Source organism: Merops nubicus, unplaced genomic scaffold (assembly GCF_000691845.1).
Source record: "Merops nubicus isolate BGI_N331 unplaced genomic scaffold, ASM69184v1 scaffold15936, whole genome shotgun sequence".
NCBI classification, from domain to species: domain Eukaryota; kingdom Metazoa; phylum Chordata; class Aves; order Coraciiformes; family Meropidae; genus Merops; species Merops nubicus.
This window is the reverse complement of record NW_008613098.1, coordinates 1,586-16,463: the sequence shown is the minus strand read 5'-3', so window position 1 is coordinate 16,463 and position 14,878 is coordinate 1,586. Positions and strand designations below refer to the sequence as shown.

At 47.7% G+C, this 14,878-nt stretch overlaps 2 protein-coding genes across 2 annotated transcripts; one reads left to right on the top strand and one right to left on the bottom strand.

The window, feature by feature from the left end:
- Positions 1–5: 5 nt before the first annotated feature.
- Positions 6–3,130, top strand: NID2 (nidogen 2 (osteonidogen); the record flags this gene model as incomplete). The annotated part of the gene is made up of 5 exons (XM_008941788.1): positions 6–73; positions 490–647; positions 1,393–1,516; positions 2,169–2,281; positions 3,114–3,130. Coding segments are annotated over 5 exons (480 nt in total), but the record flags the coding sequence as incomplete, so codon positions are not given.
- Positions 3,131–3,534: 404 nt separating this feature from the next.
- On the bottom strand, positions 3,535–14,471 carry LOC103774386 (chromosome unknown open reading frame, human C14orf166; the record flags this gene model as incomplete). The annotated part of the gene is made up of 7 exons (XM_008941787.1): positions 3,535–3,689; positions 4,237–4,285; positions 7,329–7,397; positions 10,696–10,784; positions 12,231–12,317; positions 13,208–13,307; positions 14,347–14,471. Coding segments are annotated over 7 exons (674 nt in total), but the record flags the coding sequence as incomplete, so codon positions are not given.
- Positions 14,472–14,878: the final 407 nt, after the last annotated feature.

Here is a 14,878-nt window from a genome sequence, read left to right as displayed (position 1 = left end):
GCTCCGAGCGCCGCGTGCTCTTCCACACCCAGCTGGTCAACCCCCGCGCCATCGCCGTCGACCCCCTGCGAGGGTGAGGCCCCGGCCTGCCCCCCGCAGCAGCACCCCCTGCTGCTGGGTCATAGCTCTTTAGCTGTTGAATCACTCAGGATTTGGCTCAAGCTGCTGTTTCGGAGGTGGGCTGGCCGTTAGTTTGAAAGGGTTGGAAACGGCCCCTGGGTCTCCAGGGTGCTGTTGTGAGGCAAAATGTGCTGCTCTAAGACCTGCCCTCCTCTAGGAGCTACGGTTTGGGTCGTAAACATCTTGGAAATCTTTCTGGTTTGTTTTTTTTAGAGGGTATTTTTTTTTTAATTTAAATCAAATAAAGATTTATTTTGGGCACTGTTAAGGGGGAAAACCCTCTCTCCTGAGAAGAAGCAGTACTGAAGAGGAAGGAGCTCTCATCACAGCTATGTGTCCTGTTTGTTCATTCTGTAATTATTTCCCAAGCAACCTCTACTGGACGGACTGGAATCGGGAAGCACCCAAAATCGAAACATCCACCGTCGATGGAGCCAACAGGAGGGTCCTGGTGAACAGGGACATTGGGCTGCCCAACGGCCTCACCTTCGACCCCTTCTCCAAGCTGCTGTGCTGGGCAGATGCAGGTAATGTCACCAAGGAGGGAGCAGACTCTGACATGCTAGGTCTGGAGGGGAAAAAAAACAGCTATTTATTTACTACAAGGACCCTGGGGGGCTGGAGCATGGCCATAGAAGGGCAATGAAGCTGGGAAAGGGTCTAGAGCCCAAGTGTGGTGAGGAGCAGCTGAGGGAGCTGGGGGTGCTGAGCCTGGAGCAAAGGAGGCTCAGGGGAGACCTTCTGGCTCTGCACAGCTCCTGACAGGAGCCTGGAGCCAGGGGGGGGTCGGGCTCTGCTCCCAAGGGACAAGGGACAGGATGAGAGGAAACAGCCTCAAGTTGCCCCAGGGGAGGTTGAGGTTGTCCCTGAGGAACAATTTCTTGCCCTTGAGGGTTGCCCAGGGCTGTGCCAGGCTGCCCAGGGCAGTGGTGGAGTCCCCACCCCTGGAGGGGTTTCCAAGCCGTGGAGATGGGGTGCTGAGGGACAGGGGTCAGTGGGGACCTGGCAGTGCTGGGGGAAGGGTTGGACTCCATGATCTTAGAGGTCTTTTCCAACCTACCTGATTCTGTCTTTAGCTCATTGCTACCTGTGAGCTCCTTCCCTCCTTCCCCTCTCCTGCCCCAAGGAGCTGGTGTGACAAGGGTTTGGGAGGGGGCTCACAGCATGAGTTGCTTCTACATCTTAGGTTAAATATGAAATTTAGTGACCAACAAAGACCATATTTGGTGGTTTTTTTTTGGTGTCCTGGTTGACTGGCTTGTGTTTGGACAGGCACCAAGCACCTGGAGTGCATGCTCCCCGACGGCTCGGGCCGGCGCGTCATCCAGGAGAACCTCAACTACCCCTTCAGCCTCATCAGCTACGCCAACCACTTCTACCACACCGACTGGAGACGGTGAGGGAGGGACACCCACTGCCCCCAGCAGCAGGGAACCAGCCTCCCCCATGCCCTGCCCCAGACACCATCCCTGTCCCCAGGCTGGTCCCCAGCCCTGGCACCTCCCCAGGGCGCTCTCTCGGGTCTCCTGCAGCGCCACGTTCAGCAACACCCCCTTGTAAATTCGGCACTGAGTGGTTGTTTAGAAACAAGCCCAGCTTCCTGGGAGGGACAGAAAGATTGGTTGGGGTTTTAAAATTAAACTTGGCACCAGTTTCTCCAGCTAGATGAAGGCCAAGGAAAGATCTGCCCTCGGTCGTTCCCCGCCTCGGCCTCAGGAACTCGCCTCTATTCCCAGTCCAGCTGGAAGCTCTCAGAACTTCAGTCCCATCTCAGCAGATTACAACAAACACTTCAGTGCTTGCTGCCCCTGGAGGAGGCTCTCGGGGAGCTAAGCTCTCCTTGGAAGGCTGTCTCTGCCTCTGCCTCACCACAGAGACGTGTACTGAGGGAGCTGGATGTAGAGTTCATCACGCAAATCTCTTTCTGCTTGTTCCTCAGGTGTTCAGGTCAATCCATAGCTGCCCCTGTTCTTAAATCAATGGAGGTGGGGGAAGAGAAAACCCAAGTTTCATAGATGAATAAAACATCTCTCCCCTTTTGTCCCCAGGGATGGTGTGATAGCTATTGATAAAGAAACTGGTGCCTTTACTGACGAGTATCTTCCAGAGCAGCGCTCCCATCTCTATGGAATAACTGCAGTTTATCCTTACTGCCCTGGAGGTAAAGCACCCCAAAACCCACCCCCCTCCTGGCTGTCCCACAGCTGCTCTGTGCTCGACCTCCTAAAAACACCCATTTCTCTCTCTGCAGCGAGGAAATAGGAACTGCTAGTTCAAGGAACAACAATCTTTGCACCCAAAAGAACTTCAGACCCAGAAGACTGGCACTGCACACCACCAAGGGGGTGGGGAAGCCCTGAACCGAGGCCAAGGAAGCAACTGATTCTCCTGCAAAAGAATCTTGAGCATTTTTGAAGTTATACCTCAAGTTTTTACTACTGTATTTTTTTTTTTTAAAAGTGGAAAACATCAATATATTAAAAAAAACCACCATGGTCCTGTGAATCTTAGGCCATTGCTCGTAACTCTTGATTATGCAAGGAGATTTAAAATCTAGTTTTCTTCCTCAAAAGATTTTATTTTATTGGAAGAGGAATGGATTCATCTTTAATAATCTTGACAATCTGGCCAACCAGGTCCTTGTATCCAAAAAAATAAGTGCCTATGGGGAAGCTTTGGATGCAGTATCTCACTGGGTCGAAGTAATTCAACAGCCTAATTCAACAGCCTTGAAGCCAGAGACTGTACGTGCTCCAAAGGTGTGCAGAACAGTGCTGTGATATGGCAAAGGCATTGAAGTTTCTCCTGGAGACAATTCTGTGTTTTCACCACTGCCTCAATGCATGTCTTTTAGTATTTATATTAGAAGAATATGCTAGGAATTATCTGTTCAGGGGTGTTGGTTCTTCTAAGTGCCTTCCTAGACCTGCCCGCTGCAGAGCGATACACGTTCAGAAATACCATTTACGTTGTTAATGCTTCACTTTTTCTAGGTTACTACAATAATTGAATAAAATGGTTGTTTTAAGAGTTTCCCCCTTTGGAGTGAGTATTTAAATATTTCAGTTGGAGAGCGTGGAGAAGCTCCAAGGCAGGCAGGAGGGAGCTGTTCCTACGGCAGGACCTCAGCAAGGGAGGAATCTGCGGAGCCCTTATGTAACAACTCCCTTCTCCCCACGAAGCCAAACACAATGAAAAAGTCCCATTGGCCAACTTGAAGATAATCAGAACAATTTGTCTATTCTCCCCAGCTTCATTTATTTAAAGAAAAAAATGATAATTCACCAGAAGTCAGAATTCAATTTCCTGTTTTCTTTCAAAACAGCAAGACGACACCATTTCAAACTGCATGCCAGAGTTGTACGTGGTTCCTAAGAGTGCTAAGTACACCAGAGACTGAAAGCTTTTATCTGCTCATCTCCCAACTTTCCCCAGTCTGTGGTCGGTCTTGGGGTCAGCAATAATGGCCTGAACAGCTACAATTGCTTCGTTGATCTTTGTCTGCAACTCTCGGAGCTCCTCTATGTGCAGCAGGCGGAGAATTTGGGCAGCCTCGTTGAGAACGGCATCTGGTTGCAGAAAGAGAAGCATCCATCATTTTTATCTGACAGGAAGGTCTTAAGAGAAGCTTAGTGGAAGTTAATGCTCTGTGCTTCATTCATGGGTTTTGTGCTTGACACCAGGAAACGCCCTCTCTGCCTCTGCTCCACCTCACCCAGCTCAAAGCCGGGCACTTTGAATCACTCCGAGGAGGAATTTAGGTGTGGATGGGGCAAAAGTTAGGCAGCTAAGCCCCAGGGAAGCAGCACAGATGTCCTCTGCTGGTAGAAGCAAGATTTACAGGACAAGAGCAGCAAGACACTTTCCTTCTGCTTGCTGTCCTTAAAAGCTGTTAGTGAAACATTACTCAGAAACATCTTCCACAGCTAAGATTTATGCTTTTCTGTTCCAAAACAAAAGGCTCGGGAGGAGCACTCGTAAATAACAGGCTGGGAGGGAGCAATTCTTTCCACTACAGGCTTTTTTACTGTAGTCATTAGCCTCAGCTTTGACAGTAATGTACTCTGTCCAAGGCAAATGTCACTATTTAAGGGTACCATTAAGAGAAGTTCTTACCTCCCGTGTCAAACCCAAGAATGTGCTTTTCTAAAGCGACAGGCAAACCCTTTAAAATAATAAAAAGAAAGAAAAAAACATGTACAAATAGAATCAGAAACATCATATTGCACGTTTGGAAAAGAAAAACCCAAGTATTCCAGCAGGTAACTCTGGAGGAGAGGACACCTGAGTTTTGCTTTTAGGTGTGATGGCTTCAAGAAGTCCTCACACTCGTCCTGAGGCATCAAACCTGGAGTATTATTAAAGAATAAAACTCTCCCTGTTTAATCCTGGCCCTGCTTGTCAAGAGAGCCCTGCTGGCTACACAGTGCCCATGTTCAGTCCTTAAAAGGCCAACAGCAGCACTGTGAGAGAACACCCCATCCAGCAACGTCCAGCAAACAGAGAGCAACACAAACAAAGCCTTCTTAGAAACTGCTGCCTCTCAACAGCTGCCAGCGCCCCAAGTGCCGGCTGCTTTCAAAGCGGGTTGTAAAAATTCTCTGTAACCCAGAGAGTTTCTCAAGGGTTGAACTTCCCACCTCCACCAACATCCCCAGAAGTGTTTTCTCAAGTGTTGTGCTTAGGAATGAAGCTCAACCTTCCATGTTTCTGGACGCTTGCTCTACGAAGAAGGCACAAGTTTTATCAGTGGTCGCTTAGAAGCATTGCTCTTTCCTTCTCCCTCTCCAGCTGTGGAGCAGCAGCCAGGCTAAACAATCCCTCACCATGTTTTATGTGCACATGGAAATCAGATTTAAACAATGCAAATCTTAGAATTTGCTTTTACTACCCCTAAAACTTCCCCCTCCCCCAACGTTTGCCTTGCACGACAAAAAAAACCCACTTGAGTCAGAGCAAATAGTTTCTACAATGAGGGGGTTGTAAACATCAACAGCCAGGATTTCTTTGAGAGGATTTTATAGACATGCAAAAAAACCCATAGCTGATCAAAACGACACAAACTGGGGCTGAAACTAACATCCCATTTTTCAAAAAGTGTCTCTTTCCTGTGGGCTGTACAGTAGAATGGATGCTGAACCCCAATATCTGAAAACCACATCTGCACAACTGCAACAGCAGCTGAAACAGGGAGAGGAAGGAAAAGCTCAAAACACTTTCAATAAGCCTGACCACCACACAGCCACCTCCCCTGTCACTGGAGGGGTCAACAGTGAAACTCCATTCCCTGGGAGTGGGAGGGGAAAAAAAGAGTTTCCAGATTTCAGAGTAGGGGTAAGAAATACCTGTTTGGTTGGGCTCTCAAATACACCCCTGGTATAACCTTCAGGAGCATCCTTCAAATAACCCTGAAAGGCATTTGTTGGACTTGATCCTACCTAGGATACACTCACCAGGCAAGAAAAGCCCAGTAGGAGTCTGTGAGGATAAATCTGACCCTGTCCAGACACCCAGAACATTGAATTGCCATTCAAAATACCATAGAAATACCCAAACTGTGTCATGTCTTATCTTGCAAGCCATCCCTCAACAACCCAACAAGATAAATGTCATTTCACTTGGTGCACTGAAACCACAGGCACACAAGTTTCCTCAGGGCTGTCCTCATACCTATCCTTCCATCAGAGAACATTTCTCTAGCTGATAATTTTGTCTCCTCCCCATTCTATCAAGAATGCAACTCGTGATGTTTTGGGTGTGAAGACATCTGGCACGCAGCAGACATTTAGAATCTGCTTCCAGGAAGAAGGGTTATCACACGAAGTGTCACTGGCCAATATTTTGGCCATTAACAGCCCAAATCAGAAGCAGACGTTGATCTTTCCTCTCCTCCTCTCCTGCAGCCCACCCTCAATGCTTTGAAGACATTTTCTTCATTGATCTGGTGCATTACAACACTGATGATTGCTGCTGGCACAGCTAAAAGTGTTTTCCTGCCTCCAACCTGCTGCCTTTTCTCCATCTCACTTGAAATTTAGCCTTCCTGATGAGAATACACTCCCAGGGACATGGATCACATTCGGTGACACCTCAACCTCAGGTCTGACTGAACACGAAGAATTCAGTCATGAGACAAAATCCACTGGTCCTCCAAGGAGCCAGTCCTGCCAGACACTCAGAAAAGCCCATTTTGATCCCTGCATGTCAGCCATGTAAACAACAACTAAAAGCAGCTTTTTATCAACAGGAATTACAGAACCTAAAACAACTAACAGGCTCAGCTGCCTTCATGTTTTCCTGCCCTCTTAATGGTTTTATGGATCTAAAAGAGCCAAGCTTTAATTTACTGTTCCAAGGCTTCTGGCAATTACTGTGCTGCAGCTCAGAGCACCTGCAGTTGCCATTTTGTAAACAACAGAAGCAGTGTCATGACAATAAATCATCTTTTCTGAGCAGCTGCCAAGGGAGGAGGAAGGGACTTGGGCTCTCTGACCAGATCCAGTCACTTCAGAAGGGACACTTCCAAACATACACCTGCAGGGCAAGAGGCTGCCTTCCCCAGTTGCTCCCAGCACCCAATACCAGCAGCTGGAGAGACGAGCTGGGAAACTGGGATGTTTAAGAAATGACCTTTTGAAAAGCCACAGTCATCTCCTGGAACATCTTGCAGATAGCTTGGGATCAGAAAATCCTGCAAAAATCTGAGGTTTAAGTGCAGGAGTTTCCTTCACCAACTCTTTCTGGGGAAGGCTGTGAGAGGAAGGTGATATGTCCAACATCCCATTCCTCAGACACATAGGTGTATGTAGGAAGGAAAACATTCCATACAAGGAACATCTCAACCTGTTTACACAGCCAGTGCTGCCAGTTCCAAGGAAAAGCCAGGTCAGATGTTTCTTCTCAAACTGTGGGGCTCCTGCACTGAACAACCAGGGTCATCCTCTAGCAACCGAGGGGAACAGCTCTTTACATGATCCATCACACAGGTCCATCTAGTTGTACCCAACTGAAACACAAAGAGCTTTGTATCCTACCCCCCCAACCCTCTGGGTCTTTCAGAACCAGGACAGTGAAGATAAAGGCTCCACCACCCTCCTAAAAGCAGCATTTCACCAGAAGTGGTTTTGGCTAAGGTGGCAGGCTTTGGCTAAGGTGCTCACAGTTCCCTGAGGCCAGAGTGGTTGTCCCCAGGTTGTCCCCATGCTCACCTCCTTGGACTGAGAGGCCTTGGCGATGGCGTCCTGCGTCAGGCGCTCCTGCACCAGGATTCGGATGGCCTAGGGAAAAAGTGGGAACCATCAGCTCCTGCCTGGGGCTGTTTCCAAAGGAAAAGAGCCAATGTTATGAGCTCGCACAACCTCAAACCCGTGGTGTTATCAAAGGCTTGCTGGAAAACTGCTTCAGACCTCAAACCTTTTCCAAGGGCTGTGTTCTTTGCTAGCGGTATCTCAAACAGGCAGAGTCCCTTTGGCTTAACCAGAGAGACACAGATGTTACACCATGAATTTTATCCACACTGGGGCCAAAAACTGCAAAGTACTATGAACAGTCAAGAAAAATTGTGAGCAAAGGAGGCTCAGGGGAGACCTTCTGGCTCTGCACAGCTCCTGACAGGAGCCTGGAGCCAGGGGGGGGTCGGGCTCTGCTCCCAAGGGACAAGCGACAGGACAAGAGGAAATGGCCTCAAGTTGCAGGGAAGTTTTTCATTGGATATTAGGAAAAATTTCTTTATGGAAAGTGCTGTCCAGGGCTGTGCCAGGCTGCCCAGGGCAGTGGTGGAGTCCCCACCCCTGGAGGGGTTTCCAAGCCGTGGAGCTGTGGTGTGAGGGACACGGGGCAGTGGGGACCTGGCAGGGCTGGGTTAACAGTTGGACTCGATCTTAAAGGTCTTTTCCAACCTAATCAATGCTATGAATCCAGAATAAGCCAACTGCAATCCCAAAGCAGCCCCCTTTTTATTTTTAGAGACTGCAGCCCCTAAGCACTGCAGCAATACAGCTTCTTCAGGAAGGAAATCCTATTAGCATCTTTAATAGGTGCTGAACCACCCTCCACACGCAGAGAAACCTGGAGCAAGGCTACCCACCCAGGTTTTTAAAAAGAATTGAGAGCAGAGAGGAATTATTTTTAGACACAGGAACAAGAACAGCCTTGATTTTAACAATCCTGCTGCTCATCTGTTTTCACTGGCTTAGTACATAGCATGAAATCCTATCGGAGCTATCAGTTACTGATACCTACAGCTGTAAATGCCTCTAAAAATAACTGCAGGAACACCAGGCAGGCAGATTTCCACCAGAAAGAACTGGGTCTGTCAAACACATTCCTCAGACTTTCCCTGAGGAGCAGCCAACTGTGACAGAATCAGCCTTACTGCTTCATGGAAGAAGATTTCTCCCAGCTTTGGTCATGATTAAAGCTGAAACGACACCAGAAAGCTGCCACTGAATACTTCTAGAAATGTTTCTGACTGAAGGAAGGGTGATTTCATGAGGAGGTCTCAATTCCAGCAGTGAAACCAGACCTTGTGTAAGAGAATTTGGAGTGTTTTCTGTGTTAGGATATCCAACTGTGCTGCACAGATGCTTTCTGATCAACTTGCCAGATGTAAAGGAATAAAATGGAACTCCAGATACCCCTCTGCTCACTCTGGAGAGATGCCTGTGGCACACTGGCACCCTTTGGACTTCCCTAAGCAGCTGCTCCCTGTGTCCAGGCATGAATAGGGATCATAAATCCTCCAGGTGAACACTGCAAACCTGCCTAGGGTGATGCAGAATGAAGAGTTTCACTGACATCCCACCACCAACCCCTGAAGACCAGTGATGTTGTTGTTCATGTAAGACCAATTGTCTTGGCAGGAATCTGTTCTTGCTGTAATTAAAAGTGGGAACGTTTTGGCTGGTGGTTTTGCCTGAAAAAGGCAGAATCTATGAGGAGCAGCTGAGGGAACTGAGGTTGTTGAATCTGGCGGAGGCTGAGGGGAGACCTTCTGACTCTACAACTCCCTGAAAGGAGGTTGGAATGAGGTGGGGGTCAGGCTCTTCTCCCAAAAAACTAGCAACAGACAAGAGGGAAGTTGCACCAGAGGTTTTGATTGGCTGGTGGTTTTGCCTGAAAAAGGCAGAATCTATGAGGAGCAGCTGAGGGAACTGAGGTTGTTGAATCTGGCGGAGGCTGAGGGGAGACCTTCTGACTCTCTACAACTCCCTGAAAGGAGGTTGGAATGAGGTGGGGGTCAGGCTCTTCTCCCAAAAAACTAGCAACAGACAAGAGGCATTGGGGAAGTTGCACCAGAGAAGGTTTTGACTGGATAATTAGGAAGAATTTGTGAGGCACTGGCTCAGGCTGCCCAGGGAGGTGCTGGAGTCCCCATCCCTGAAGGAGCTCAAACAACATGTAGCACTTGGGGACAGGGTTTAGTGGTCATGGTAGTGCTGGGTTGATGGTTGGACTTGATGACCTTAGAGATCTTCACCAACCTTCATGATTCTGTGAGCCTAAAAAAAGTCACTAGAAATGCAGATACATTGACAGGAATGTAAACACACCTATGCAGTTCCTATGCAGGAACTCTAATAAGGGCTGAGCTCATGGTCCTCAACATCACGATTCACCAGGTCTCTTCTCTACCTGACATCCCTTTCCACTGCTTTTTGTAGGGTTTGGTTTTGTTTTAGAGGTTTGATATACAAGATCTCCACCACTCCTTAACAATCAAGAAAAGGTTCAAAGGCTGGTTTGGGAAGGAAAAAGGAGGATACCACATGGGAGAGAATGAGAAAAGGGTTGATGGATAACTGTAGGCCATCATTTCCTTAATACTGTTTAAGCAAATATCACAGCTACTGTAATGAAAGGATCTTATTGGGTTTTTCCAATTAAAAGAGATGATTTTGGTGCCAAGCAGAACTCAGCTTACTTCCATGTTATGACATCATCAGGTAGGAACTCAGGATCACATCAGTCTCAGTAAACACAGCACTTCAAAAATACAGCACAGGTTCAACCCACAACCTGCAGGTAACTACAGAGCTCCAGCAGTAAGTCACAGATTCTCTCCAAGTCATAAAAAAGGATCCTTTTGAAAATCAATTTGCCTGTTTGCTGCATTTAAAAGCTGTGATTCGTTGTCAAGACTGAATTAAACTGCCTCCAGTAATGACAAGGAGTGAACAGTCCAGAGGACCAAAAGCAGGAGGAGAAAGCTTTTAACTGTGGCTACTCCTGAGGCTGTTTTAAAACATCCTTTGCATCACTTAGCCACTATGTTTTCAAGTTTCTCTTCATTTCTAGCACTGGAATCAATCTTCTTCTTTGAGCACTTTGAATTCTGAACAGTTCTCAGTGTTGGAATTCCAAGAACTCATCTACTATTGACCTGTTGCCCAAGATAATTATCCCTGATTTACATGGTGTGCTCTTATCTGCTTGAAAAGGCACACCCAGGATGAGCTTTACTTTTCCATTTGTGCCCCAAAACCCATCAGTGACTCTGCACCACAAGCTACCATTCCACACACAGGAGCCACTGGGGAAAAGAAGGAAGAAAGGTCTAAAAACTGCCAAACTCACCTTAAGCATTACCAGGTAATCATCGTGTCGCTGAATTTGAAGGAGATGAGCTAAAGCCATCACTCCAGCCTTGAAATCAGGGTTATTCACTATAAAAACAATCATCACACACACAGCAGTGAGCAACCAACCACTTAGTCTGGCTACAAATCAAACAATGGGTGCAGGACACCCTCCAGGCTCAAGCAGGGCTGTTTTCAATGCCAGGTGCATTGCAGGTGTCCTACAGCACAGGAAACCCTGTCTAAAGGCTTGGAAAATAAAGCCAATTATGTGAAGATACTCTCTTTTATATATCTTTCTATCATTGAAGAGCAGAACTGGCCCTGCTGGCTGAGGGCAGGACCAATACATAGGTGTCTTCTTGTAGAGGAGCAATGGGAAAAGACCTGGGGGATTTAAGACTAGTTTTAGTAGTTATTTTCCACCATTTCCATTCGTTTTGAGCATAAAAAAAAATGATGATGAAGTACAGCTGGGGAAGACTGAGCCAACATGTCACTCATGACAGCACTGAAGGAAACAGTCTGTCACCATGGCTCCTTAGCTCTTTTTTTTTTTTTTTAAAGTATGTTAAAGTCTACAGTCCAAAGCTATTCTTGCTGTTCCACCCCAACCCACACCAAGAGCTCAAGTCCTCAGCACAGTGGGGCCAGAGGAGCCCCAGCAATGCCCCGAGGGGGGAACCCCTCTGCTGGGAGCCCAGCAGGAGAGAGTTGGGCTGGGGCAGCCTGAGAGGAGAAGGCTCCAGCTGGGGAGACCTGCTGGGGGCTGCCAGGGCTTCAAGGGGCCTGGAAGAAAGATGGGGAGGGATTTTTTTATTATCAGGATCTGTTGGGACAGGACAAGGGGGGATGGTTTGAAACTACAAGAGGGGCATTCAGACTAGAGAGAAGGGAGGAATTTTGGCTGCTGAGGGTGGTGAGCCCCTGGCCCAGGCTGCCCAGAGAGGTGGTCGCTGCCCCATCCCTGGAACCATTCCAGGTGAGGTTGGCCGGGGCTCTGAGCAACCTGCTCTAGCTGCAGATGTCCCTGCTCAGGGCAGGGGGTTGGACACTATATGACCCTGAAAGGTCCCTTCCCACCCAAACCATTTTATGGTTCTGTTTCATAGAGCTCTCTCCAAATGCAGTAAACACCCACCAGCCAATTCCCCACTACCTGACAGGAGTCTTCCCAATTTATCCATATCTTATCAAGTCTCTGGGCACTTCACTCCTCTGAGAGTCTCTGCCCTTCCCCTTATTCCCCACAGGAAAAGCTCTGTCTCAGTGCCCATCCAGACACCAGGGAATCTTGCAGAGTGGTTCCCCTTTCCTTTAGCTACACCGACAAGTCCAAACAATTCAAACTCTGAAAACACTGTTCTCAGAGAGGCAGTTCCACCAGCAGTAGGAGGACACATGAACTCTTCACTCCTCCAGCTTTAAATGGGGCTTCCAAAAGTGACATATCACAGTGTTATAGCAACTTACAATCTGAAAAACATCACACAGGCCACAGGACAGATTCACAGTCAGCTGCTGCACACTTACCATCCAAGTTAACCAGGGGTTCTGCATTTTTTGCTGTATTGTCAGTATTTTTGGCACCATCAGGGGTGGAATCCTTGTACTTATCAGCTGGTCAATGAAGACGGAAACATGAACACCATTAGAAATAACAACAAAAGGATCAGCACCAAGCTGTAGTTTGGGATAGGGATATTTTTTAGAGTGTGGCAATTGTCCAAGAGGCTTTTGGGCTTATCCACTGATGTTTTGGAGCTGCCCATCAACTCCATATCTACCACAGCATTCACTGACAGCCCATGCAGGGGTTTTTCAAGCCTTTTGAGGATGAGACTTCCCAGTTCCTCCATCTCCCTGTATCCCCAAGTCACAGTCTGCTCATTTTCTTCATCACAAGGGTCTGAGAACCAACTCTGCAGATTGCAAGTGCTTATATCCATACCCATCTTGGGCAGAGCTCAGCCCTGCAGGAATTCCAGGTAATGGAAACCAGTATTTTGCCTATCACTGTGTTTGCCACCAGTACATTTGTATTTGCAGCCTCACTATAAGGAAATGAAACTGCTGCTGACTGTGGAGACTTTTTCATAACTTTGCCCTAGTTCCCAAGGGTTCAGGATCCACCCCCTGTGGTCTAAGAATAACTTCGCTGAATAAATGTAGTAGGAAAGAAAATGCATTTAATAGGCTTTAGAGTAAGTTCTCACAAAGGCAATCCCACAGGGAGAAGGGTATAAATACACACAAAGGGTTTTGCTCTACCCAGAAATAAAGTATTAGACATGAGGACACTGCTGCCCTGTCCCAGGGGAGCTCAGGAGGAACAGTTCACATCTGAACATGTGGCAAAACCCAGCAGATGAAGCTAAATATAAATTTTCTTTCTTAAAGAAAACAATATGCACTTGGCCACGATCTTAATTTGACAATTAATCATCAAATTAAAATAGAAATCCCACATTTCCCTGCCATTTTGAAAGACTGGACATATTCACACATACCATTGTCTCCATACTCCAGCCTCACTGCCAAGCCAAGCAGCCAGTCCACAGTTTCTTGTCTCTCTTGTATTTTGAAAGGACAGTTTACATCTTTCATGTACTGCAGGGGAGAAAGAAGAGGAAAAAAATCTACAAGTTATGGACCTGTGTGGATTCTCCAGGAGCACAGAGCTGGCTTGTAACCAGTCACTTAGTAATGGCACCTGCTTTTCAATGAACATTATTCATCTTGTTCCTTGTCAGATTGCAAGCAGAGAAACCAAAACACCTCTTTGTTTGCTCTCCTTTCATTTTACACTGTAAGTGGAGGCAAGGGAAAGGACAGGGAATGAATGACAGCAAAAAGCTTCCCATCTAAAGCAGGAAGGAGGAATGACGCTGCCTGAGGCTTCCACAGTACTGGTATCAGAGGATTCTGAGGGGCAGCAGAAGTTATTTTCCCTCTCTCAGGGACTGTGTACAACAAGAGAGGACAAAGTGTGGCTGGGGCAGGCTCTTCTGAAGCGGCTGGGACAGTCTCTTCTGAAGCCAGAACACAGGACCCAGCCCAAGCCACAGTGATGTTCAGCTGTGCCTGCTGCTGGAGAAGAGAGCTGAACAGGCACCGAGCAGCATTCCCAGCTCCTCCCAAGGCTCCCTGGAGATAAAGGACAGCAGGAAGCAGAAGGGAAGGCTCAGCAGCCCTGCAGTGCCTCAGAAGGCTCCCAGGCACACAGGAGGTCACTCACAGAATGATCTGCACTCGTGGTGAAAAATCCTCTTGCTGGCACAACAAGAGTGATGAGCTGCAGGAGCTTCCCTCCACACGAGAGCATCAGACTAATCCATTTGCCTTTTGGTATGTGAGAATCACTAATGCAGAAAAAGCTGTTTATTTTGGAGTCAATTTTCTGCTTCAAAAGCCAAATGAAACCAGGCAAGACCAGAGATCAGGGCGGGTACCTCAACTATTGCTGAGGAAAAACCACGCACAGAAACTTTCACCATCTGAACTCCTACAGTTTGGCTTCAGCAAGACATTGAAATCCCTAAAAACGTAAAAGTTCGGAGACAGGACAAAGGTTCAGAGTCATTAACATCCAAGGACTGCAGCAGCTGTTAATCATCAGTTGCAATTTGGGTTTGCAACAAGGAAATACCTTCTCAAAGGATTTGGGCCAGTCATCGCTGTGGATGTTTCTTAAATTCCCTCGGTCTTCAATCTTGTAGTGTCTGATCTTCTGGTCCTCCAGCCAGACAATAAAATTCCTGAATTCTGTTTCATCTGTCAAGAAGTAAACAAAGGAAGAATGACCCAAAAATCTGGAAAAGCAAAACCCAGCTCTTCCATTTGGCTCCAGCTCACACCAACAGGGCTGTCCCCGGGTGCCTTCTTATCTGCCCGTGACGAGAAACACACCCAGCAGCAGAGTCATGGACGGCAGGGCAGCCTCTGACCAAACCCAGCACTGGGCCTCACTTTCTGAGTGGTTTTCAACTGGCTTGGAGCACCACAGGGGAAGAAAGACCTTGAGTGGGTCCAGAGAAGGGCAATGAAGCTGGGGAGCGGTCTGGGGGACTTGGCTTGTGAGGAGCAGCTGAGGGAGCTGGGGGTGCTGAGCCTGGAGCAAAGGAGGCTCAGGGGAGACCTTCTGGCTCTGCACAGCTCCTGACAGGAGCCTGGAGCCAGGG